Raw genomic sequence first — 27847 nt, forward strand, 5'->3', positions numbered from 1 at the left:
CTTATTAAGCGTTTTATCCACACATTTAAAATTTGTCCCATTTAGGCGAGAATAAAACGATTCCAAGACCCCAAAAATCAAAAAGTGATTAAGCATGCTCTGCTTTGTCTTAACACTTAATATTTTAAGGTAAGCAATCCAATTTATAATAGCTCTAAGCTACTCTTGGTTCGATAAAACAGCGCATCTAATGCTTTCTTGACGTTTTATCCCCATTGCCACAACATCTAAGGACTCCTTACTAATATCGTTGAGTTTAACCAAAATCAACTTGTATACCTAGTATACCTTACGTTCGTAAGGAGATAGTGATGCCTTGCTTTGGCATAGCCCATCACTATTCACATTAGTTCGGTAAGTGTTATCTTGGAATGGCAAATTTGACTCAATTTTATAGGGACCTAGGGTTTCTACGTTGGTTGATTTAAGTGAACTTAATTAATCATCGCAATATTCGAAATCATAAACATGCATATAACTTATCATTCATATATATAAGCATAAATATATATAGAAAACATAAGTATAAGATGCATTTGGCAACTAGCATGACCCCTTGAGTCTTCAAGTCTTCAAGGGTCTTCGTTGCATCCTCTTGGCCTGTCTTCTTAGAAACACCGTCTTCGAGATATCTCCACCAATTATGCAACTACTAGTAAGACTAGGACTAATCTAAATATTAAGGTACAAAAATACGCAACGGTACCCATACCGTATTTAGATTTACAAAAATACATAACGAAACACAGTTCGTATTTACTATCCTAATCGGGCCCCACTAGTTGTCATTTTCATAAAACCTGTGATAGAATATATATTCCATTCATCCATTCACTATATATGAATGACCCATGCATTTTACAACGTAAAACAAGTAACAATGAATAACACGCACAAACTAATAACTAACTTAGGTGGTTAATCAAAATAACTTGCCAAATTAAAACTAGTCAAAGTTGTTAGTCGATTATGTGATCAAAACGAAACAAAATTAGCTCAAGTAATTAACGAAGCTCCCACTAAATTCCGCATCCAACTTAATTAAAATTAATCTAATTAATTTAATTAAGCCGGTTTACCCAAATTTTGCCAAATTATTTTGCAAGTGCCGGCGAAAAACGAGGCCTAGCCTCATTTTAATAATTAAATAAAGTAATAAAAACGACAAAAATCGCAAAATTGTATAGCCCCTCGATGCCCGAGTACCTAGCACCAAGCAACGAAGCTTGGTTTGCTAGGCACCGATCCATGGCTACCTTGCGTGGGTGCTACCCCGCACAACCATTGCTGCTCCAAGCAGCCTGTTTATGGCTGACAACATCGCACCATGTGCATTATGCTGGCCACAGCAGCGCGCTTGCAACGCCAGCCGGTGTAGGCCTCAAAGGCCCTTGCTGCTGTGCGGGCTGACGCTGCCTAGCAGCCGCAGCACACCTCGCACAAGCACCTCCCCAAACCATGTGCACCAAGCTCCGCATACACACACACCACGAGTCACGCATTGATGCATTAACAGCCCCACACACCTCGGCAACCACATGTGAGCTGCGCAAGCAGCCCGGCTGGCCGAAGGAGTGCTCGAGGCTTTTGTGCCTCGATATGCGTGCTCGTGCCATCGAGATTTTATCCCGATTTTTGTGTGATATTAAAATTAATTTTAAATTATTTTAGAACCAATATTGAACAAAAAAGAAAAAAAAACAAGTCCAAGTTAAATAAATTCAATTTTAGTGCACAAACCAAAATTAATTCAAGAACCATTCTTTAAATTATTTTTGGCTCAACTTGATGCTACAATGTGGGTTATTCTCACATTTAATTTAACAAACATAAATTAATAATGAGATTTGACAAAATAAAAGGAGTTGGAAAAATAACCACAATCATCCAATGAAAAATTTCCAACACTAACTTGTGTAAACATGAAAAATTACATCTTCCAATTTGAACATTAATTAAATTTCAATCACAAGTTTAAGACTTTAATCAACTAAAATTGATTAAATCCAAAAATTAGTTCTACATGGAATTTAGAAAGTAAAGTTCCAACCAAATAAACAATTAAAGATTGGATCTTTAACATTTTAGGGACTTCAAAATTACAAATTTCACCATAAACATTCACACTTAAAGTAATTAATTTGCAAAAATGTGAAATTGCAAGGTTATGTGAAAAATGAACTCACCAAATTAAGCACTAAATATGACTTCATAAACATGCTTAATAAGGGTTATTATTGTAGTAGATTAATGATGTAACCATACACATAATCTAACATTAACATGCCATAATTAATCAAGGTTTAAAGATTTAAAAATTTTCATCAAAAACGAAAAACCCCTCGAAAAACATGTTTCTAGGTGAGTTTTGGCTTCTGGACAGTTCTCAAAGAGGGTCAAAACTAATTTAGAACATCGATTCCACCCAAAATACATTACTTTTGGGTCGAAATCTGGGTTCGTTAGCCAAAATTAGTATAAATATTAAAACTAATTAAAACGAGCTTCTAATCTAATTAGAAAGCAAAACCAGAAATTTAAATCCATTTAAATCACCTTAATTAATTATTAGTTACAATAATTAAATGAACCTGACTCTTATACCACTTTTGGGTTTCGTAGTGTCCGACACTACGCGGATTGAAACGAAGCTTAGTCGGGGCTAGACCAAAATAACTTAGAGTATTAGAACTAACTAAGGTATTCTCTTCTTGGAGATCCCTTAAAGTTCACAACTCAAGTGTCCCTTTCCAATGCCAAATGATTGGTATTTATGGGAAGGGAGCCCATGAATTCCAATCTCCCATCAATGTGGAAGAGTTGGTTAAATGCATTTTATTCAATTTAATTTAATTCAAAAATCAAATTGAAATGCAAATGAATCAACAAACAACAAGTGTCAAGGGGTGCGCAAGGGGTTAGGTGAGGACCATAAGGGGGGAATACCCTCCCCTTGCTCCCGAAGCAAACCCACACACACATGCTTTCACACGCATGAGCTCCCACACGCACTAGCTGTGGCTAGGGATTGGCGTAAGTCCTGGTTGGCTGCCAGCTTTGCTGTACGGCACAACCAGCACACGCACAAGCTAGTTTACGTGTTGGGCCTCGTGTTGTGCGGCAAAACCAGCACACGTATAGGCCAGCTTGCGTGCTGGGCCTCGTGCTGTACGGATTTGTTGCTTACATGGCCTAGCATGCTAGCTAGGCCCTCGCTGCCCATAAGGCACCTGCTGCCACGCCCCTGTTAGCCCAGCCATGCGTGCTAGTGCAAGCTTGCGTGCGACTAGGCATACTAGCCCCACAAGCATGCTCGGCAAGCAAGCCTAGCACGCACATTCATGCTTGGCTTGCAGCACAGCCATGCGATGCGATTGGTGCCCTATGCTAGCCTAGCCGTCGGATGGCTAGGCCAATGCGAAGTTACAACTTAGCTCAAACTTGTCGTTAGATTTCTCTTCTCGTCGAATTCTAAATTTGACTCGACTTACGACGCCCGGTCTCGACAGATTAAGCTCTAATATTAATTAAGCAATTAATATTACTGATCGGAAGCGGCCTCCAGCTAGGCATTCCGATCACTTGACCTCACTGAATATTTAGCTTTCTAATAATTTTTCGAACCTTCTATCGGAATAATACTCTTTTTCGAAGGACACCATTCCTTTAATTAGGTGTATTACCGCCACGTGATTACGCAAGGCTACTAAAAAATACTTAACCATAAACTTTCAGCAGAAAACTCAACTCTTCTTTTATTAATACTTAAAATAGAAACCATTGTCATAGTACTCATAAAAAGACAAAAACCAGCATTCCCTAATCTACGTGAAGCAAATCACGGGACTCTCATATGCTAAAATCATGACTCTACCTGAAATAGTCAACATTGCTTACCATTAAGGTAAACAGGGAAACTAAAACAAATAGGAAATACGAATTATCAAAATATGCCAAGTACATTTGAGTGCAAGATAAGTGAACTCAATTTATTGGCAAACATGCTTTTAAAATCAATCATGGAAATTTCAATATTTATTTCAATAACTCAAACCTCATAATTTCAAACCAATTCTCAAGATTCTCAAAATAATTCCAATAACTCAATATTTGAATAATAATTCAAGTGATACATCAATTCCTTTTTAAAACCCAATTCCTCTCCTAAATGTGCACAACCCCCAAGTTATGGCTTGTTCTTTTGAGATGTTTTGCTCAACTCAGCTTTGCTTTGCTTTGCTTTGCTGAAATCTGCACTACTATGCTCTGCTTAAAAAATAATTAATAATAATAATAATAATTAATATTTAATAATAATATTAATAATAATAATAATTAATAATTAACAATAATAATAATTAATAATTAATAATCGTAATAATTAATATTTAATAATAATAATAATAATCATAATTAATAATTAACAATAATAATAATTAATAATTGTAATAATTAATATTTAATAATAATAATTAATAGTTAATACATAGAAAGACTATCCTTGAGGAAAGACTCAGCCATATAAAGTCCAAAGTCTTATCAACCAAATCCACATAGTGGGATTAATTTAATCATGCTTGTAAAACTTGAATAATAATAATTCAATAATTCCTCATAAACTCATCCTTTAATTAAATCGATAAATCAACCTTTATAAATAGGTTATTTCAAAACTCCTTTTTATTCAATTTGATATGCTTTCAAAATCAAACGTTTTTAAACATGATAATAATTCAAACCATTAACATGTTATTAAAATCCATTCTCAAACATATTTATTTTAAAACATTAATTCTCAAATTTATTTCACAAGTAACAATTCAATTCAATCATCATTAAAACCACATAAAACATGCTTTTCAAATCAATCACTTTAAAAGGTATCTAGCCACCTAAACGTACCTCGAATCCTTGCTTTGCAACACACAAAAGAACCTTAAGCACTCTTGTCAAAAACACCCTACAATTAAAGATAACTTTAATCAATATAAGGTCATCAAATAATCACAAAAATTAAAAATAAACTCTCAATTACATTTTCATAAACTTGAATGATTTTCTGATTTTATTTTATTTAATTTAAAATAATAATTATAATTTTTGTAAAACCATAATAATAATAGAATTAATTAAGAGAAGAAAAGAAGAGAAGTGAAAGCCGAAGGAAGAAGGAGAAGAAGAGGCATGACAACAGCTTTCGGTAGGGGCTGCTTGCATCGGAGGTGGTGGCTGGTGGTGGTGGGAGTTTGTGGTTTAAGGAATTACTTGGAAAAAAGAGTTTAATAATTAAGAAAGGTTTAATTTATGATGATTTAAAAAAAAAAAAAGGTAATTAGTTGGTCATAAAATAAAAGATGGCAAGTGAGTTTGTTTGGGAAATAATTAAGAAGAAACCTAAGGCAAATAAATTCAATGATCATATCTTTGTAGGATTAGAAAAAGGATTTAAGGAGTTTAAGAAATTACTTGGAAAAGAGAGTTGATTTATGGTGATTAAGGAATAAGAAAATAAGGTAAGTAGTTGATCATAAAATAAAAGATGGAAAGTGAGTTTGCTTGGGGAATAATTAGGCAAATAAATTCCATGATCATATCTTTGTAGTATTGGAAAAGGATTTAAGGAAATAAGGAATTAAAAGAAGATAATTAAAATACAAACTTAACAAAATAATTAGGAAAAATTCATGGGAATAATCCCACGTTTGGGCCGTTCGTTTTTAACAATCCCACCTTTGGATTATTTTTTAATAATCCCACCTTTACCCCCATTCTTTTTTAATGGTCCCAACCGGTCAGTTACATGCCACGTGTCGCAATCTAATTGGCCTAAAATATAAAAAATTAAAAAAAATTAAAAGAAAAAATTAAAAAATTATACTTAATTGATTAAGAAACTACTTGTTTAATAAAAAAGTAAACAAAAAAAAAAGAAATATCCCACCAAGCCAACCACCCTCCACGGCTGCCCACTACCCCCAGCCTTCCCTGCTGCCTGCCCACCGACGACGGAGGGCCACGCCGACTGCCCTCCTTATTCCCATTGAACCGTCAACACCCTTTCCCACCCCTTGAACCACCAACCACCCTCTAAAATATGTTCATCGCCCCCTATCCCTCCCCCCCTCCTCTTCCGCCGCCCCGTTTTCGACTTCCTCCCCTTCCCCTATCCCTTTTTCAGCCCCTTTGCCCTTCCAGGCCTCAATTTCGGCCCCCTCTCCTTCCCATGCCTTAATTTCGGAAATGAATTTGGTGGTTTAAGGCGACGGAAGGTGCCGGAATAAAGGTGGCGACCGGAGCGGGGCTAACAGCTGGTTTGGGACGACGGTCGGGGCGCGACGATGCTGGGGGCTGGGACGACGGTGGGGAAGGGAGGTGGCTTGTAGTGGTTTTAATTTTTAGTTTTTTTTTCATGAGAAAATTATTAAAAATAAGTAATTAATGTTAATTGCTAATTATCATTTCTTAAAACAAAATTAAAATTAAAACTTATTTTTTTGACCAATTACGTGGTGACACGTGTAAAATAAACTAAAAAAAATTACCTCCTTAATCGGTTACTGGTCACCCGGGACCATTAAAAAAGAATGGGGGGGGGGGGGTAAAGGTGGGATCATTAAAAAATAATCCAAAGGTGGGATTATTAAAAACGAACGACACAAAGGTGGGATTATTCCTATGAATTTTTCCAAATAATTATCCCAATTTTAACATACTATAGCCGAAAATATTGAGCCTAATCATGCTCAATATTTTTCGACCTCCTTTGCTAGTTTTTGGAAATTTTTTCTAGATTTTAAGGATTAAAAATGATTGTGTAAATAATTTATTTTGAAAGAAATAATTAATTAAAAATATTAACTTAAAACTAACTTAATTAAATAAGAAAAATCAGATTTTCTACACTTAGAAAATCTGAATTTCCTAGATAATTAATCGTGATTTTCGGCCACTTAAATAACAATTAGGAAATATAATTTTGTTAGTTAAAATATCTTAAATATATATATGTATATGTATATATGTGTATATATATATGTATGTGTGTGTGTGTGTGTATATATATATATATATATATAGGGTCGGGATCCGGTGAGAACCACCCTTTATGTGAGGACACTCCTAATATATGAGAACAAATCTAAGCCTTAGGATCAAACAATATCAACGGCTCTAATAAATTCAAACTTTTGATATGAAACATAATAAACGATATACTGCTGCTACTCAGAAAAACAGAGCAAAGAACTACGAGCTTCAATTAAGTGAGATTCAAGAATTTCGAACATTATTCCGTTCGATTTTTGTCAGATTTCAGCAGCAACACGAATCAACAAGCTTCATAGATTATACAGGTAAATAATCAACAAAAGTTTTAGTGTTTTCCGAATGTATTTTTCTTTATTTTTGTTAGTATTTTCTAATTTCATGGTTTGAATGTTGGATTTTCATTAAAATTTTACCAATGAGTGATCTTAGCATCAAAATTTACAAAATATTTTTCAATTGCATGTTAATTTTAGTGTTTGAGGATTTCAAATTGTTCAGTTCGAATTATTTTCATTAATCGCATGTTAATTGCATGATAATTTTCGATTTTTGAGGTTTGTTTTGTTCTCATTGAATTACATGTTTAATTGCATCAATCGCCAGTTATTGAATTGCATGTTAATTGCATGATAATTTTCAATTTTTAAGGTTTGTTCTATTCTCATTGAATTGTATGTTTAATTGCATCAATTATTGATTTGATTGAATTTACTTCTTTGAAATTTTTTGAATTAAATCAATAATTTGGGGTTGATTAATTTGATAGAGATTGAAAATTTGCAATCAGATTTAAAATGAGCAAATGAATTGAAAATGAGCAAACCTAAATATTTGTAATAATATAAAAAAAATATATTGAGCAAACATAATTAAAATGAGCAAATCCAAAAAAAAAAATTGAGCAAATATAAAAATGAGCAAATGAGCAAAATAAGTTGGTAATGGTGGTGGTAGTACGGTGCAGGGGGCAGGGGCGGCGGCGGGGGAGTGAGAGTGAGACAGGTTGTGGTGGTGATATTGGTGGTGGTAAGGTGCAGGGACAGGGGCGGAGGAAGGAGAGAGAGTTTGGTGGTGGTGGTAATTGTACGGTGTAAGGAAGAGGGTGAGAAATGGCATTAAGCTCATTAACATGAGTTGCAGAAGCAGCAAAAGTAAAAGAGGTAGCTGTAGCTAATGAGCAAATATTTAGTTGCTCATTTATCAAATGAGCAAATAATTAGTTGCTCATTTGTCAAATAAGCAAATACTTAGTTGCTAATTTCACAAATGAGCATTGAGTTATTTGCTCATTTGACAAATGAGCATTTAATTATTTGCTCATTTGACAAAAGATCAAAGAATTGTTTGCTTATTTAAAAAATGAGCATTGAGTTCCTTAGTGTGCTTGCCTGTGCACAAGCCGCACCCCCTTCTTCTTGGTCAGTTTCCTACATACCAACTACACTCCCTTCTTCCACTTCCCCGCACAAACCTATCCCCCCTTCCACTTCATCTTTCTGCCTGCAGTTCTAATTTTAGAAATTGTTTTGTGTGTGTGTGTGTGTGTGTGAATGTAAGAGTGTATGTATAAGTGTGTGTGTTTGCTTCTGGCCGCGTACATTCTTATTTAAGAATCTGATTTCAGTTCTAATTATTGAGAGTCTGTGTGTAAGTGTGTTTAAGGGGGTGCATATTCACTTGTTACTATTTTTTGGAATTGTTAATGACTTGTTATTTCTATTATATTTAATGTCAGAAATGATGAGCAACAACGAACAACTTGACAATCATTCTAGTACCATCATAAATGTGCTAATTACTCCTACAATAGTAGTTTCTCCTAAAGTAGCACCTTTGCTCACTCCTGGAGGAACGAAAGAATGGCTTCCAATATGCCCCAATGAGTTGAAACCAGCTATAGGGATGAAGTTTAATAATCTTGAAGAGGGCCTTGAATTTTATAAAAGTTACGCATTTGTTGCTGGATTCAACACAAGAAAGTGTACAACTAAAAGACTAAGAAGAAGCAAAGAGTTGAAATCACAATATATCTTATGCAATAAGGAAGGATACAAAGAGAAAAGAAAGGCTACTGTTGAAATTGATTTAAATAACAAGGAAGGAGAAAGCAATGAAGAAAAAGCTTCAATCAAAAGGAAGAGACTTGTTACCCGTGTTGGGTGTAAGGCACATATTGTCATAAAGCATTGTGATGATAACAAATTCATAGTGTCACAGTTTCACGAGGGGGACATACGCATGCACTTTATACACCTAGTTGCAATCTCTTCCAAAAAGAAGGAAGGAAAATGAACATATTGCACAAAAAAATAATTGTGAATAATTCTAAGGTAACACTTTTTAAGTCTGTTATGTTTCATGAATAATCTATATTTTCTAATAAAAGTTGTTTGCTAATTTGAAAAATGAGCAAATAATTATTTGCTCATTTGAAAATTGAGCATTATATTGTTTGTTCATTTAAAAAATGACCATTAACTTGTTTCCTCATTTTAAAAAGGACCATAAAATTGTTAGGCATTGAATTATTTGTTCATTTGACAATCTTTTTTGTTCTTTAAATAGGTGAATATTGGTCCCGTTACAACTTTTCAAATGATGAAGGAAATTGTTGGTGGTTATGATAAAATTGGTGCAATTAAGCAAGATTTCAAAAGTTTTCATAGAGATTTAAAAGAATACAATCAAGGAAGTGATGCTCAAATGTTTGTGGATAACTTTACCAACAAAAAGCTAATGTGGAGCGCTTTTTTCTTTGATTTTGAGATGGATGAAGATTATTGCCTTTGTAGAGCATTGTGGGCAGACCCCCTTTGTAAAAAGAGTAATGCTCTATTTGGTGATATGGTATCATTTGATACCACATACCAAACCAACAGGTAATACATAACAATAATCACAATTCATTTTTATGGTATAACCATGGCTTAACTTAATAACTTTATAAAATTGTTTGCTAATTTCAATGTGAAAAGTGAATATCGCCTTAAGTCTAATATTCTGTAATAAGAGTTTGTATGTGGGCATTGAATTGCATGTTCATTTAACAAATGAGCACTGGATTATTTGCTCATTTGATAAATGACCAATGAGTTATATGCTCATTTGACAAAATGAGCATTAAATTATTTACTTATTTGAAAAAAGAGCAAAGAATTGTTTGCTTATTTCACAAATGAATATCGAGTTATTTTCTCATTTGACAAATGAGCAGTAAATTATTTGATCATTTATCAAATGAGTATTGAATTATTTGGTCATTTAAAATTTAATCTGTATGTGTAAACTGGTACAGCATGGTGTTTACTCCATTTACAGGGGTTGACCATCATAAGAGCTGCATTACTTTTGCTACTGGTTTCATTGCAAAGGAAGATATTGTGTCATTTGAGTGGTTGTTCAGATCATTTCTCAAGGCAATGGGGGGGAATGAACCTAATTGTATGATCATGGATCAGGATCCAGCAATGAAAATAGCTGTTAAAAGTGTGTTAAGAAGACTGAACATCGGTTCTGTATGTGGCACATAATGAAAAAGTTACCAGATAAGGTGGAGAAATCAATCATACAAGAAGAAACTGGTTTCCTAAAAAAGATACGCGCTTGCGTTTGGAATCTTGAAATTGAACCCGCTGAGTTTGAAGAAAGGTGGAACAAGGTGATGGTTGAATACCACTTGGAAGATCATGAGTGGTTAAGTTATATGTACAAGATAAGGGACAAGTGGATTCCGGCGTATTTCAGAGATGTGTTCCTTGGAGGAATAATGCGTACAACATCAAGATTTGAAAGTGAAAACAAATTTTTCTGCTCCTTTATCAATCCTCATGTGTCACTTGTTGAGTTTTACTTGAAATATGAAGCTGAAATTGATGCCTAGAGACACACTCAAGGTCAGAATGATAATGATTCAAAGCACAAATATCCTAAGTGCAAAACACCACTAGGGATAGAAAATCATGCCTCACATTTATATACTAACTCTGTCTTTTATGAATTTCAATATGAGGTTGAAATTACTTGTTTTTCTTGTGGTGTTGATGAATTGAAGAAAGAAAATGGATTGGAAGTTGCAAAAGTAAGTGAAGGAAATTGGATTAGAACATTTGATGTTGTGTTTAATCCAAATAACTATGACACCACATTTTCTTGCAAGCTATTTTATAGACAAGGAATTCCATATATGTAGACATATGATTTGGGTTTGGAAAGCAAAAAGGTTTGAAACCATTCCTGAGCAGTATATGCTACACAGATGGACTACTATGGCACTGAAAAAACCAATTTTTGACTTGGGTGGAAACCTATTGGAGCAATGTGCTAATTTAATTGACAAGAAAAAATTGTTAACTGATTTATGGTCAGAGATACACACTTGTGTAAGTTTGGCAGAAGGCAATGATGAAGATATTCCAGAACTTATGATAAATCTTCAAGGAATAAGAAAGGATTTTGAGGCTAAGAGGATTGCAAGAAATAATGAAACAACAGCTGGAAGTGCAAACAACAAAGGACAAGACATTGAACTATTGATTGGAACTAGTGTGCCAACTGAAATAATTGTCAAACCTCCAAAAATTTCAAAGAATAAAGGGAGTGGAGTTCATGTATCAAATGAAGAGACTTCAAAAGAGAAAGGGACTGAGATTGATGTGCCAAATGTTGAAACAAGCGGTAGAAGTGCAAAAAGGCTGAAGGGAGAAAAAGAAAAGGTTGTAGAACAAAACCAGAAAAAGAAGAGATTATGTAGAGGTTGTGGTGAATCGAGTCATCATGATATTAGAAATTGTCCAAACAAAGTGTAATGATACTTTTATACAAATATAAAATTTAATATTTTTATATAAATATAAGATTTTGCATTTTGTGTTTTTAATTTTGTTGAAATGAACAAATAGTTAATTACTCATTTGTCAAATGAGCAAACATTTCTTTAATCATACATTAAATTAACAACCATTTCTTTGCTCATTTGTGAAATGAGTAAGCATTAGTTTTCTCATTTTTCAAATGAGCAAATAATTAGTTACTCATTTGAAAAATAAGGAAACATTTCTTTGCTCATTTAGCAAATGAGCAAATAGTTAGTTGCTCATTTGTTAAATGAGCAAATATTTATTTGGTCATTTGGCAAATGAACTATTATATACTAATTCTGTTTGGAAAATGATCAACTTGTCAGCCCTCACACGATGTGCTTAATTTCCCATGATCTGAAATATATTTCCATCCCTTTATTTCATTTGTGCCTTTGTGGTCAGATTATCAAAATTTGATATAAAGAATTGGAGGGAATCTTACAATGCTTTGACAGTATTAGAGCATTTGTTGACTCATGGGCCAGAAAGTGTTGCAGAGGAGTTTCAAACACAGAAATTCATCATCAATAACATGGAAACTTTTCAGCATGTTGATGAAAAAGGGTAGGCAGACTAATGTCAAATAACTCTTCTATGCATATGTCATCTGAAAATATAACATATAGTTTAGTAATATGCAGATTTAATTGGGGCCTTGCTGTGAGGAAGAAATCAGAGAGAGTATTGAAGTTGCTTGAAAAGAGGCCTCTCCTCAAGGAAGAAAGAGAGCAAGCCAAAAAGCTAACAAGAGAGATTGAAGGGTTTGGTAGCTTTCCTGGAAGATCAGCCTCCCTACTTGAAGACTCGTTGACTACGTATGGAAGGAGCCATTCCCAGTTCAATGAGCATGGAAATGAGGGGAATCCACCTGAAAAAAATGGTTTCAATCAGCCTCGAGTAATCTTTCTAGATCATGACGGTAAGGCTGACAAACCCAGAACTGTAAAGAGGTTTCTGAAAGAAAATAAGGCACAAAAAAATGAGACAAGGAAAGAAGATTGGCTTGGTTAGAGCAATAATACGAGGGAGAAAATATGCTCTTGAATGAAAATAGCAGTGGGGTGCTTATAGAAGAGGAACATCATCTTTTTAATGATACTGAGGAACATAATAAAGTGTCTTTATTGGCTGCTTCAAAAGAGGATTAAGAACAGATTAATCTGTTTTCTGTATTTTAGTTACAGGTCCTACACACGCAATTTGCAGGTTGTATATCATAAACAGAACATGTTAGCTTGTCTAAAATGTTAACCGTTAGTTATCTGAGATCTCAATTTTTGAAAATCGGTATGTTGTAGAATGCAAGAATAAGAGGTATCAAAATTGTTATTGTACATTTCCCTTTTTTCTATTCTTGACAGTTTGTGCTGTAATTATGAGATGCTTCTAGCAAAGAGGGAAAGGGAGGGAGGAGGGGTGGTAGTTTAAGAATATGCTCGTAGAGGTTGAAGATTATGAAGTTGATAGCTTCATAACCATGCATTATAGTTGCACATTTCGGAAAACCTCTCCATTCTAACAGACTTGCAGTATCAAACAAATAACAATGCATGAGCATTTTAAATGACAAATAATACGAAATGAGAATAAAATATTTAAATGGATTAAAACTATGGAATAGAGTAAATTCTACAGGCGGTATATAGGCTGAAAACATTTCTTTAATCATACATTAAATCAACAACCATTTCTTTGCTCATTGTGAAATGAGTAAGCATTAGTTTGCTCATTTTTCAAATGAGCAAATAATTAGCTACTCATTTGAAAAATAAGGAAACATTTCTTTGCTCATTTGACAAATGAGCAAATAACTTGGTCAGTTGGCAAATGAACAATTATATACTAACTCTGTTTGGCAAATGAACAATTAATTTTTTGCTCATTTAAAAAATGAGCAAATAGTTAGTTGCTCATTTTTCAAATGAGCAAATAGTTAATTAGCAATTTAACAAATGACCAACAACTTAGTTAATAAGATAGAAAATGATATCCATTACATTGACATAGCAAAAGTTAATACTTAGAAAATCCTAACAACATCATAAAAACATTTGATCAACTAAGAACATTTGTCACATTTGTCCCATTAAGAACATCATAAAACTAACACTTCTATTGTTCTATACAAATCCTAAGAACATCATAAAAATTGATCAACTTCAGTCTTCAATTCTCTCCGTTGAATGCTCTTGGATTGCTGCCCCTAGCTTTCTTCAGTATCACTTGCTTCCTCAACCTTTTTTTTTTCTTTTAGACAATTTGTTTAACAGGTTTAACAATATTTACTTCACTTGAAATAATTGAGAAGGTATACTTCAAACAAAGTTTTTCAATGATTATGGCCTACAAAGAGAAAAAATGAAGCAATAATTCAAGGTAAGTATAGGGTAAGTAATGGCTTCATGCATGAATATCAACAAGCTGCTCACAAATTTTAACCTAAATTGCAATTAAAATAAAAAATGGATAAAAGTGCAGATGTCCCATTCCAGAAGAAGCAAATTATAAACTCAACAATTAGAATTTTTCTGGTTAGACAAGTCAGGTTCTACTGCCTACTCTACCGTCCTCCCTGGTCTGCCACTATCCTGTATAATCTTCTTCACTTCGTTCCTTAATCTTTTGGTGATGACTTATGGTGTATCTCATTCGAGATAAAATATTAAGATTCAGATATTTAGTCTTCTTTCAGAATATTCAATATTAGCTTCATAAGATTTAATAACTAAAGAGAGAGATATCGAAGAAAACTCATATCCACTAACTTCTGATTAGTTTCTAAACCCTAATTTCTATCTTACCTAAGGTTGTTTTGCAATTATTATGACAACGAGCTATCACTGATTAAGTGTGTTCGTTTACAAATATACAACAATTTGAAGAGAGTAGAGTACTCAAAGCTCAGTAAAGAATGCACATAAAACAGGTGCCTACCAACAGGATTTGTAGCAATTAACTGCTCTCCAACACATTTAATACTCATATGAGAGGAACATAGCCTGTAAGTTGCAACAACAAGCATGAAATGTGAAAGACTTACATTATTTTTCTTTAAACTTGAATTCCACTTTTGCAAACCCATATATGTTTCCATATGCCTCATCATAGCAACACCACAATGCAAATGATCATCATCTTAAGACTTCCAGGGTAAATCAATCAGTACAGACTCCATAGACTTGATCTGTTTTGACAAAAAAACACTTTGTATACTTCCTTCACCATCCATTAAATATGAAAATGCACTTTTCTGAAAATGAACAAATAAGTTAAAATAAGAACAAAAACAGGTAGAACAAATATAGTCAAAACAAGTAGAACAAGATCAAGATAAACAACTAAACTCTAAACATTTTTCTAAAATAATCTAACAAAATCTTGAGCCATTACTGCCACCTACCCACACAAACCTACCCACACATTACACAATTCTGATTTCAGAAACTAATTTCAGAATCTGATTTCAAATTCTATTACAGGTTGTGAGTGTGTGTATTTTTGTGTATGTGTATGTGTATGTGTATGTGTATGTGTATGTGTATGTGTGCTTGTGTGTGTGTGTGTGCGTATGTGTATGTGTGAGAGAGAGAGTGTGTGTGTGTGTGTGTGCATGTGTATGTGTGTGTATTTTCTTGTTATGGGAGAAAGGAGAAATTCAGAGGAGAATCCTGAAAGGGTTAGGGTGTCACCGTCACTGGCTCCGCAAGGATATGGAATTTTATTCAGGGATCTAATGAGAGGAGACATGAATAAGGAATCTGGTAACAACATGACAGGCATCAATGGGGATATTGATGATGAAGTGATTTATGATGATGAAGAAGTGCCAAAAGACATACAAGATTTTTAAGAAATTTCTTATTTTCTTTAGGACCTTCACTGTAATCAATAACCTCAATTTTACCACGCTCTGTGGCGGTGTTAAAACATACCAGATAATAATGATCTTTTTCAAACACTAGGAAAAAGAAAAGCTCAATATCTTTCTTTGGGATGATTGTTTTGCTGAATTCCAATTACACAACCTCACAAAACATTTTATTCCTTTCTTGAGCACGGTCACTTTCGTATTGAAAAAGGCAATCCTAAAAAAATACATAAAGAAAAATACATAAGTAAGATGAATATAAATGAAAAGAGTAAATAAGAAATGAGCAAAGTGAATATGAAATGAGAAAAGTCATATAAAATGAGTAAATTGAATTTTTTTTGACAAATGAGCAATGTATGTTTTGCTCATTTGACAAATGAGCAAAAAATTAACTGCTCATTTGGAAAATAAGCAAAAAATTAATTGCTCATTTGACAAATGAGCAAAAAATTAATTGCTCATTTGACAAATAAGCAAACGCAAGACAATACACTACAAAGTGCAAACAAACAACCATGACATGATTATGCCTTGAAGATAACTATAATAGGCAAATTTATTAAATTAGTTTTGTATTTCAAATACTTTATCAAAAGATTTTATGTTATTTAGTATCCAATAAGAGACTTAAATTAGTTCAGTATTTATTTTTTGCTCATTTGTCAAATGAGCAAGAATAATTTGACAAATGAGCATTGAATAGTTTGCTCATTTGAGAAATGAGCAAAGAACTAATAATAGTTTTTGCAAATACAAAACAACATTTACATTCAAATATAAAAAATTATATGAAATGAGCAAAGTGAACATGAATAAAATAAAACAAAACAAAATGAACGAGTTGAACTTACAATTGCATTAAAACTGAAAAAGAAACGTCCACTAGAATTGATATCTCTATATTGCTCATTATAATTCAGAACAGTAGACCATGCATTAATGATATAGCCATGAATTTTACTTTGAGTTTTTATCATTTCAAGTTGAAATAGCATTACTTCACTATCAGGCTCACCCTCGCATAAAAACCCTGCATCACTACATATAAGATTTAGGGAAGTTAAAATAGTTTCAATCGTAGATATGTAAAGTGAGAATATAGAGCTAGACTTGTTTTAAGAAAGAAAAATAAGGTCAGTTGCCAATTTCCAGAACTGAAAAATTGAATAAATACTTACAAACGATTTTTCTTCTCATGAAAAAATAAATCCATAACACCTTTTTGAACTGTTGTTAATGGTGTATAAATGTTGATAATCTGAGACTTAAAAGGAGATCTTATCTGCAACGATGGTTGCACTTTATGCTTCTTCTTTGACATAAAACTCTCATTTTCAACATCTCCTTTTCTCTTAAGCTCAATTGGATCTTCTTGAGCATTCATAGCATCAGCAACAGCAGCAACATCTGATTTAGAAGCACTAACTTGTGCACTAACAGGAGAAAGTACAGGTTCCTCAGTAGGTGCAATGCTAGGGGACTTCTCCTGAGAATCAGTTTCTTGAGAAGAGATTCCTAAGCTGAATGAAGGAGTTCCACATCCTTTGGCAACTGAACTTCTTAAACTATATCTGATAATTCACTCTCCAAGTCTTTTAAACACATGTTAAGCAGCCCTAGGCTGTATGATAACGGATGGAGCTTCAACATCAGGTATACCACTTGCTATGTGAACACATTCAGCAGCAATCTTAGTAACATCAATTGGTTCTGATTCAATCTTATGATCAACCCTAACATGATTGTAGATTCAACATGCTTGTCATTGCCTGAAATCTTTGAAAACCTATCCCAAGCTTCAATTACAGCTGGATCTTGCCAATACTGTTCATCTTGGCTAAATGAGAGAGGAATATCTTCAGTCAAAGCTTTAGAGCTCATCTTCTACTCATCACAAATGGTCATTTCATCTTCCTTCAGCTTTTGAATCTTCTCATTGTTTGGAAAATACTTGACAGCAGTTTCATGTTTTTGACTGAAATCCATGTATGCCAAGACTAGATTTGTAGATGTTGTTGCAAGCTCCATAAGGCATTTCTGTAAAAAAAAAAAAATACATAATAAGATGAATATAAATGAAAAGAGTAAATATGAAAAGAGCAAAGTGAATATGAAATGAGCAAAGTGGATGTGAAATGAGCAAAGTCATATAAAAATGAGCAAATTAATATAAGTTTCCAGAAAAGTCATATAAATACCTTCTTTGGATCTTGTTCAATTTCTTCATTTTTTGTATGAATTGGATCAGATTGTTCCTAAAACAAAGCAAAAACGAAAAAAAAAAGAAAAGAAAAGAAAGTTAGAAAAAGTTGAAAGCAAATATCCTAATTACTTTCTCATTTGACAAATAAGCAAAGTGGATATGAAATAAGCAAAGTTATATAGAATTGAGTAAATTGAACTTTATTTGACAAATGAGCAAAAAATAACTCAAGAAAAGTATCAAGTCTATCAACTATTTAATACTAAGAAACTGAAAGGTTGTCGAACAAGTTAAGAAGAAAAACACAAAATTCATCCAAATCACACACAGTAAAATCAAGAAACACAAAATTCATCCAAATCACACACAATATCAAATGAGCAAAAAATAATTGCTCATTTAACAAATGAGCAAATATTTTTTTGCTGATTTAGGAGGTCCATTAATGTGCTATAAAGAGCACCATATAGCATCATTTTCCTAAAGGCAAGATTTGTTGCAATTCAATTCTACAAGCAATGCCAAAGACATAGAAAAACTAAGTATTGGTTACAAGTGAAATACCATTTTTGGTTGTTTGCTACCAGAAGGACCAACAAGCTTCTGATTTTTATCAAAAAATCCAAGCCTCCCCTTAAAAATTTCCAATTTCTCACGACTTGACAACATATTGGTTGTCCAACCTTTGAGAACTGGAGTTTCTCGTTTGGCTCTAACTTCCTCAATGACAAACTGATCAACATATAAAAGCTACAAACAAGTAAGATAGAAAAATTAGTACATTAAAATTAAACAAATAACAATTAATACATACAATAACTACAAACAAGTAAGAAAAATTAATTAGTAAATTAAAAATAAACAAATAAGTAAGAAATACTACATTTAAAAAAAAACAAAAATTATAGTAATACCATAAGAAACAGTAAGACCCAGGAAAAGAACGAGTTTGACGTTCTTCCCAGAAAAGCTTGGCCTTCATAAGTGAATCAAGGATATACTTGCACCAATTCAAGTCCTTTATTTTATCAACATCAGAAAGAAATGTGAGAATATCATAATTGATATTCACATTTTGTTTCCCTGATAAAAATATGAGAAAAACAAAAGAAAAATGAGCAAAAGGAAATTTAAATGAACAAAATATAATATAAATAAGCAAACAAAATTGAAAATGAGCAAACTGCTATAAAATTTAAAACCATGATGTTGACTCCCACCTTTTCCTGATGATATAATTAATTTTTAATATGAGTTGAAATTTTCTAACAAGTACGTTAATATGGAGTATGTACCAAATCCTATTCCAGATTTGTTCACCCATCTCATCATTGACTAACAACAATAATCCATCAAATTATACAAACTACTTAGATAGCCCAAAAGATAAATACATATATATAGATCTTAAACAGAGGAGTATTTCTACTTATTCTGAAAGTGTCAATAGTCTTTATCTGATGATGTATATTTTCAAGTAGCATTCACTCTAGATTGGATTAGTTTCTTGTTGGTGCAGTAACTAATTCTTGTTGTTGCTGCAGTAACTGATTCTATACATATTTGACCAACAACTTAGGCAATATAATTGCTATATATAGCACACAACTGCTAAGTGCTAACTATAACTAAAAATAAGCAAAATAAAAATAAGAAGTTTACCATCCATCAATGTAGACACGCATAGCACTACAAAGTTCCTTTTGAACATAAGACCAACTGAGTTATGCTCTTTCAGAAATTCTTTCAGCTCCCCTATTTTGATAGAGAGTGAGTTGTTTTTGAATTGCTTCTTCCATTGCTGAATCACTCTCTTATCTCTGGAAAAATTATTTTTGTCAATTTCTATGCCACCCATTGGCAGCCCGAGTACTTGATGCACATTCTCTTCAGTGATACAAAAAGGTTCAAAATCTGGAATGTTTAAAGAGCATATGTTAGCATCAAAGTGATGAACCAACCATAAACCCAACTGCAAAGGCAGTTGGGTCACCTTCAAGAACTCCATAGACCCGAATCCTATTGCTCTAATAGCTTTCAACTGATTTTTTAAACATTTTTCAATAACTTGAACTATGGATGAAGGGGACATCCAACTATGTAATGTCCCATAAACATGAGACTTCAAATCTTCCCCTTCGTTGCTGGATTTCGTCTCCTCCAGCTTAATCTTCTGTTTTTCTTTCAATCCTTTTTCAACCTTTTTCCCTTTACCCTTAGTACCAACTAATTTGATTCTAATCTGCTTCTTTTCACTGAGCTTCTCTTCTACCACTACAACCTCTGATGAACCAACATCAACAACAGGCCTTGCTGAACCAACATCGGCAGCAGGACCTGTCGAACCAACATCAGCAGCAGGCCCTACTGAACCAACATCAACAGCAGCACCTGATGAACCAACATCGGCAGCAACCTCCTTTTCAAAAGAGTTCCAACTCATACAAAACAATAAAATAAAAGTAAATAATTAGTTGGTAATTTTATACAAATGAGCAAAAACCATATATGCTCATTTGTCAAATGAACAATCAATTTTTTGCTCATTTACCAAATGAGCAAATAGTTGATTGCTCCTTTATCAAATGAGCAAACATTTATGTAATAATTCATTAAATCAACAAGCATTTAATAAGAAAACATAAAATGAGGAAATAAGAAAACACATACATTGTCCTTTCCAAATATACATCCGTATAATCTTTATCATTGTTAGGATCAGTAGCAACTGAAGAATCCATAGCACTGTTACAAAAAACCCGAAAAAAATGTAAGATAACTAAAACAAAGGATAAATCAAATTAAGAAGCAAATTTTTAAGAGAAATAAAGAGGGGGAAGGGGGGTTCACCACATTTCTAACAAGAAGCAAAGGATCCTAAATGCGAGAAAATAGTGTATATTACAAGATTCTAGGACATGATAGCAGTCCCTGTTTTCTTAAACTAGTAGCCTGAAAAATATGGACATAGTAGCGGTCCTACATTTATAAAATCCAACACAAGGTAGAATCTGTATTTGGTCTGCATGCAAACAAAAGAAAAGCCAAGTATAACATTAACTTAATCTACAATGTTGCATCAGGTAACATGTCCATCAGCATAATCCTACCAAGCCACCTACACTTATGGAAAAACAGAAACACCTACACATGTTAATGAGGAGGTTTTCCCATCTGAGGTGTTTAAAGCTAATCAGATTTATGTTGCATTAGTATTATTTTCAGATAATGTCTTATTACACTGTGAACATGGCAATTGCAAGGCTAGTTGAAGAAGCACCAAGGATTCAAATAATCAACACAATTTCAAGAGAATAATACACTGTGAACATGACTCTGTTGAACTGCTGTAGTTTACAAAGAAGCTCGAGCTTTGTGAGAACAGGTTACTAGCATAAGACTGCTCACTGGTGACTTAAACACACAGTTCATAGTTCATAGTTCTAACTAACCAAGAAGATGACAGTTAGGTCGAGCACTCAAGCTGCTAAAACAATGTATTACAAAGAACCACAACATAATCGCAACAAAATAGCAACAAAAACGCAACATATTCGCAACTAAATCGAGCAAAAATCGCAACAAAACCACAACATAATTTCTCAAATACACAACCAAAGCAAGGAAACTTGTAAAAACCTAAATTCAGGCAAAATAAAACTAAAAATAACTTGATAATTACTCAAAAAAACGAAAATAAAACTAAAATCAACAAAAAAAAAAACAAACTAAACCATAATCGACACAAAGTAACCTAAAATTAATGAGCTACAATCAGAATAAATTAAACAAAAAGTAAAACGAAAATAAACAACATAATCGCAACAAAATCAAGCAAAAATCGCAACAAAACCACAACATAATTTCGCAAATACAAAACCAAAGCAAGAACACTTAGTAAAACATAAATTCAGGCAAAATAAAACTAAAATTAACATGATAATTACTCAAGAAAACGAAAATAAAACTAAAACCAACAAAAAAAAAACAAACTAAAACATAATCGACACACTGCATGTTGAAATTAATGAGCTAAAATTAGAACAAATTAAACGAAAATAAACAATGAATGTAGCCTAAAATTAATTGAAAAACAGCAAATGTATAAACAATAAACTCACATTAACGAAAAATTGATGAAAATTGAAGAACTTGTGATGAAAAATCAGAGAGAAACAGAGTAGAAACTGTAGAACTTAAAGGAGGAGAGAGAAAATTGAGCAAAAAAGAAGACGGAGGAGAGAGAAAAAACGCAGTAAATAAATTTAAAATAAATTTGTTTTGTTTTACCGGGTTGTATTATGACCGTTGGATGTAATTGATCCAACAGTTGTAATATGTCCTCACATATAATAGGGTTCTCACATATGTAACATATTATATATATATATATATATATATATAAATAAATAAATAAATAAATAAATATAAAATCTTATCCAAAATCTAAAATAAGAATTGAGTTTAAATTATTTTTGGTGCCAAAATTCAAATATCATTTTGGCTCCAAAATTCAAATAGTAAAATAATTTACTAAAATAACCTTTTTAGAAAATAATAATGAATTAATTAATTAGAAAATACGGTGTATTACAGTAATTTCTTGGGTGTTACAAAGTGATATGTGGGAGCTTTGGTTGGATTTTAATTACCATTAAAGCAAAAAACGTCTTTAAGGTACTTTATGTTTAACTTGGCCAAGTGAATTTTTAAAGGATATTTGGAAACTCGAATTGAAATTATCTTGTTTAATTTTGGATTTTTTTTTATAAGGTACAATTATTTTTTTTAAAGAGAATTTTTCGTTTTTTTTTTTTTTTTTTTTTATTTTTTTTTTATGTTGAGGATGTCCTAATTTTTTTTTAAGGGGTATGTCCGAATTCATTTTTTTTAGCAAGGGGGGGGGGGGTGAAATTTTCCATTTACTTTTGGTCATTTTCAAAAATATTTGGTCTAAAGGGGAATTCAATATTATTTTTAATTTTTTCGTTTTGCAGGAAAGCAAAGGATTAAGGTATGAATAATGTGTTAAACGCTTTAAAAGCATGTTCTGAGATTGGGTACAAAAGAATTAGGCATATAAGTAGTTGTGTGTATAATCATCTGATAACCATGAGTATTTATAATAAATAAATAACTCCCTTAAAGCGTAAAACCAATTAGGAATAGGATTAGTTAATCAATTAATCATTTAATCAATCTACCAATAATCAAGCGACACGTGGACCCACACGCACGAACACATGCACAAGGAGACCACGAGCTTGCGTGCCAAGGCATCCCACCTTGCAGCCCTAGGCAGCGCCAAGGAAGCAATAAGGTGAGGTGCCTTACGTTGTACTCTCCAAGGCCTAGCGCTCTAGCCCCGCACAACAGCCAGCCTACGCACACTAGCGTTGCTACTAGATCACTACAAAATTAAGTTAATATAGCAACAACTAAAATTTGTTGCTATTCACCAAAAATCTGTTGCCAACTCTAGTTAGCAACTGTTGGAAACGAAAATTTGTTTTGCTAAAAGGCTTGTTGCCATGGGATTTTGGCTACCAATTGCAAAACAATTTTGTTGCAATATTACATTCATATAAATATAGTTTCCATGATGGTTGTTTTTCTTGGTGCATGCGTAGCCAACTTTGGTAACAGATTACCATTGGTTGTTGCTAAAAGTAGCAACAAACTATTAATGTTGGTTCCTAAAAATAGCAACAAATTATTAATGTTGGTTCCAAAAAATAGCTACAAATCATTAATATTGGTTGCTATCAATACTAGCACCCGATCCCTTGAACAATCCAAAACCTCACTCGGGTCAACTCAGCTTGGCTTTGCATTTAAGGCTCTTTGAATCCCCGGTCTCAAGAATCGCAGTTGGTAGGAGTCGAAACCATGACCTCGAAGTCACATGGTGAAACTCTTGCCAACTATACCAAGTACTATTTGTTTACTTCTATTCACATAATTAGTAATAAGTGAACAAAATATTAGAGACGAAATTGAAAATTCTGTCTCTAAATTAAATTAGGGACGAAATAAAAAATCCGTCTCTAAATTAGAGACGGGATTAAAATCTGTCTGTATTTGATGTCATTATAGCAACAAATAATAAGACGAGTGTCTCCAAATAATATAATACTTAATAGCTAAAAGTAGCCTACATATAAATTAACAACAAACTGTAACACAACTTGTTTCCAATGGCAATTATTTACAATTTGATGTCATTATAGCAACAAATAATAAGAAGAGTATCTACAATGGCAACAATTTAAAAATTCATAGCCTTTGTTTGTTTCTAACTCAATTGAAATAAAATATCAGTTGCCATAATTTGTTGCTATATGGCAACAAGACAAAAATATGATGCCATCAGTAACAAATAATAAGACAGTTTGTTTTAAACAACAACAAATTAAAAACACGTAGCCATTAATTATTAAAAAACTAAAGCATAAAAGGTCGCTTTTAATTAGGCAATGAAAAAAATTATTTTTGTTGCTCTTTAGCAACGTTTTAAAAATACATTGCCAAACTTAGTTGCTAAAAAGCTTTTATTTTTGTAGTGGGTCTCGCACTGCTGGTGAGTGTTTACGAGCTTGCCGCAAGCCAGCAGGCCTGGGTTTGGGCTGCACGTACGAGGCCTTAGCTGGGCCTTGCACCCAGCCTAGGCTCTCCTAGCCATGGTTGGGCCTTGAGCCCACACTTGTGGTGCGCTAGGCCTTTAGGCCTAGCTCGTTGCTTCGCTTGACCTTATTCTTCATCTAATGATCCATAAAATCTATTCGATGATATACACTTGGATTTGATGCTTCCAAGCCCAAGTACCAATGTATTGATCTAAACTATAATTATTAACGTATATGGGCCATTGGTCCAATCCGTCTTACGGTTTGATTTCGTGTTTAGGGTGTGACCCAATAGGTTCAGTCAAAAGCAAGTTGTGAGACTAATTATATTATTCTCACTTATCGAAAGTAGTATCTAGCTAGACATTTCGATCACTTGACTTCACTAATTAATTAACTTTGTAATTAACTGTACCGTCTATTGGAATAATACACTTGTTTGAAGGACACTACTCCGTCATTATTTTCTTGAATCAGGTTGATTATGTCAAAGAATTTTAATAAAGTCCAATATTTACTCAAGGCTTTTATATCATTTACAATTAAATTGCCATAAACAATTTTAGATTTAATTTCAAGAAACAAGACCAATCCCATTTTCAACACTTTCAACTTCAGTGTATTGTATTTATAGAACGTTGTGCCTCCTTCATAGCAGTGTCAAATCTAAAATATTTGTCGATGATCTAGAGAAAGCATACAAAACCATCATCAGAATAAGCAGTTTCACAAGAACACCAGCTGAATTGTTTTGGAAAGATGCCAAGGATAAAATTGAGAATGAATAAGGTATGTATACTGTAATGTCATTATCAATTGTTCTCAGAATTCTCATAACTGAAACCTTAAGGCCTCGTTTTCTTACTTCCTGATACGGAGCAATGGAAATAATAAGTGATACAATCCTAGCTTAGCATGCATGACATAAAATCGGTTTCTTAAACTAAGTACCTGATATATTACTAATGCACCCTTTTGAGTTCCATCCCCTCCAATTATGTACACCTAATCGCATAACATGGACAATGTTATATACTTGTATTCCATGATAAAACTGTCATACAATTACTACACGATAACTTGATAATACCTGATTAATTCCCCTGAATGTTGTTCACAATTTTAGAGGTGACAATGTGACATAACCACCTCTTAAAGTGCCAAGAATAGTTCCACTTCATTTGTGGATGCTGTCAACAGTATTTGGTATTAGCGGGAGTGTATTCCGAGCATGGAACCCTTTGTAGCCACACTTTACGTTCCAAAGTAAAACAAAATTTTGTCAATTCATCGTAAACATATTAGCTCACACCAAAATCCATCAAAGAATTATAATTGTTCTTGTCATATAGCATGAGTACTTACCTCAATTCCCAGGATATTTTTATCACCATATATTTAATTCAAGCCACAAACTAATTCCTTGATCACAATGTTAAGCTCGAGACATGGACCTCCGAACGTAGCAATACATGTTGTAACTTCATTCGGCTTAAAATACACCTAAATCATGATTCATGGAATAGGGTTAGTATCGACCATCAAATCTTATACCATAAAACATCCTATCAAACTTCAGAAAACCAAACAAATTAATTAAGTAATTACCTTTTGACAAGGACTTTGTCGTCGAAAATGTATACCCCTTGGACCATCTTTATGTTGAACAGCCCGTGAAATTAGAATACATACTCACCTACATATCAGTTTCCTAAAATCACAACTCTACATACATATATACAAGTTTGAGTTATCAAAATCCTTAGCTACTCCAAGTCTCCAACTCTTTCATTTGTCATTTGAAGTAATGCCAATCATTTACTAGACACGACAACCCAACCCAACCTAAGCCATACCCAATTTTGTCAATTTGTAACATTATACACATCCATCCTACTAAGTATATCATTAAACCACAAACATCATTGAAGCCATTCTATATAAAAACTAAGGACTAATCAAATATAGCCAACATGAGGTTAGGCAAAATTGAGGAAACTCACATGTGGAAACATCTCCACCCGCTGCGAAAACTACGTCACTTAATTAAGCTAGTTATGGATTGAATGAGGCCACCATACACAATGACTTTGATTATGTCCAACCAATAAACTTCAAGAGTAAGAGCTCTAAGTGAATTATGCTCTATAACATCAGGCATTTGCACAATCATTTGTCTTGCATCATTGTAGAAATTTGAGTCAAAGTTCTTAAATTAAAAAGTTCGTTTACTTTTCTAGGTGTTATTTTTCACTGTCAAATATTCTTTTCTTTTTTTTTATTTTTTTTTTTTTGTTTGGAGAGGAAAAAAAAAAAACACTTTACAAGTAGGAAGTAAAATATCAAACGATGATTAAGAGAAAACAAGAAATGTGATATTCATGTTATCTATAATTGTATATAATTTTCAAAGATATTTATATGTGATAGCTTCTAAGCTCTTAGATCCTGCCTTTTGAAGTGCTCTTCTTACGACCAAATCTTCCATTTTAGTTCAAAAATCCACCCAAGAACCTAAATTGTCTATACTAAATACCGTAAACCTACATACATTCATAGATGATCTCATATAATTAGTGGACGATATAATTGTATTCAAGATTCTTAATTCTTATAAAAAAGAAAGAATGCTCTTGTTTGAAGAAATCATACTAACACTAGTTTTTGGCCCGGACGATGTCCCAGGTAATTGCTTGTATTTTTATTATAGTCAGTTTTTTAAAAAATTCAATATTAAATGTTTAATTTGTCAATTTGATTAGACATTAAAGGAAGGAAGCTAAAAATTTATGGTGGGAGTATTTAATGCCCATCAACGGTTACGAAATTTCAACTGTGAATTGAAGTTGAAGTTAAAAAATGAATTTAGGTTTGCTTGTTAATTGACTAAAAAATAATAAAAACAATAATATATTGAGTAGTTAAAACAAAGTTGCGAAATAAGGAGCGTTACGGTCAAATTAGAAAGTTACAATGCATAATTTAAATCATTCTATTAAGAACAATAAGTATTAGGGGCATTGATAGTTTGATGGTAAATTTTGTCTTAAGTTTAGTGGTTCAAATTACAACTCAATCATAAATTTGCATTGAATTCGGATGAATAGGTCTTGACATGTCATTGCTTATGTGCCGCCAAATACATTAAGAGAGGGGTAACACATGTCAATACCATGCTATCCCATTGAGTTTTAATAATATTATAGATTTGAGTATTGAGATAAATCAGCGATATAGGGGA

General features: G+C 33.0%; 2 protein-coding genes across 3 annotated transcripts; both read right to left on the reverse strand.

Moving 5' to 3' along the window:
* Positions 1-17537: 17537 nt before the first annotated feature.
* Positions 17538-19194, reverse strand: LOC110711445. Of its 2 annotated transcripts, none has more exons than XM_021889821.1 (3): positions 18545-19194; positions 17976-18032; positions 17538-17752 (listed from the first exon to the last, which is right to left on the reverse strand). In XM_021889821.1, exons 1-3 carry the CDS (start codon positions 18721-18723, stop codon positions 17662-17664), a joined length of 327 nt encoding a protein of 108 aa, XP_021745513.1. In that variant the 5' UTR covers positions 18724-19194; the 3' UTR covers positions 17538-17661. The 2 variants fall into 2 exon arrangements, with proteins under 2 accessions (XP_021745513.1, XP_021745514.1); XM_021889822.1 differs by having other exon boundaries at positions 17538-17814.
* A 330-nt stretch (positions 19195-19524) lies between these two features.
* LOC110711464 (ATP-dependent 6-phosphofructokinase-like) lies at positions 19525-26000 on the reverse strand. Its single transcript, XM_021889844.1, has 8 exons — positions 25972-26000; positions 25697-25709; positions 25558-25611; positions 25308-25474; positions 20651-20725; positions 20532-20556; positions 19974-20399; positions 19525-19800 (listed from the first exon to the last, which is right to left on the reverse strand). The coding sequence occupies exons 1-8, from the start codon at positions 25998-26000 to the stop codon at positions 19795-19797; spliced, it is 795 nt and encodes a 264-aa protein (XP_021745536.1). The 3' UTR covers positions 19525-19794.
* Between the last annotated feature and the right edge of the window lie 1847 nt (positions 26001-27847).

The sequence above is a fragment of the Chenopodium quinoa genome, unplaced genomic scaffold, assembly GCF_001683475.1.
Source record: "Chenopodium quinoa cultivar QQ74 unplaced genomic scaffold, ASM168347v1, whole genome shotgun sequence".
Classification (NCBI taxonomy): domain Eukaryota; kingdom Viridiplantae; phylum Streptophyta; class Magnoliopsida; order Caryophyllales; family Amaranthaceae; genus Chenopodium; species Chenopodium quinoa.

Bases quoted from the DNA above. Each gene is read 5' to 3' on its own strand.
- LOC110711445 (XM_021889821.1), bottom strand. From the start codon at position 18,723: ATGTTGATCAGTTTGTCATTGAGGAAGTTAGAGCCAAACGAGAAACTC. The intron at 18,033-18,544 runs GTATTTCACTTG...GCTTTGTTTTAG, and splicing joins GTAGCAAACAACCAAAAATG to GAACAATCTGATCCAATTCA. The intron at 17,753-17,975 runs GTATTTATATGA...CATGGATTTCAG, and splicing joins TTGAACAAGATCCAAAGAAG to TCAAAAACATGAAACTGCTG.
- LOC110711464 (XM_021889844.1), bottom strand. From the start codon at position 26,000: ATGGTGATAAAAATATCCTGGGAATTGAG. The intron at 20,726-25,307 runs GTATGCTTTCTC...TTTTTGTAACAG, and splicing joins CTTATTCTGATGATGGTTTT to TGCTATGGATTCTTCAGTTG. The intron at 20,400-20,531 runs GTAAATGAGCAA...TCTTTTGAAAAG, and splicing joins ATCAACTATTTGCTCATTTG to GAGGTTGCTGCCGATGTTGG.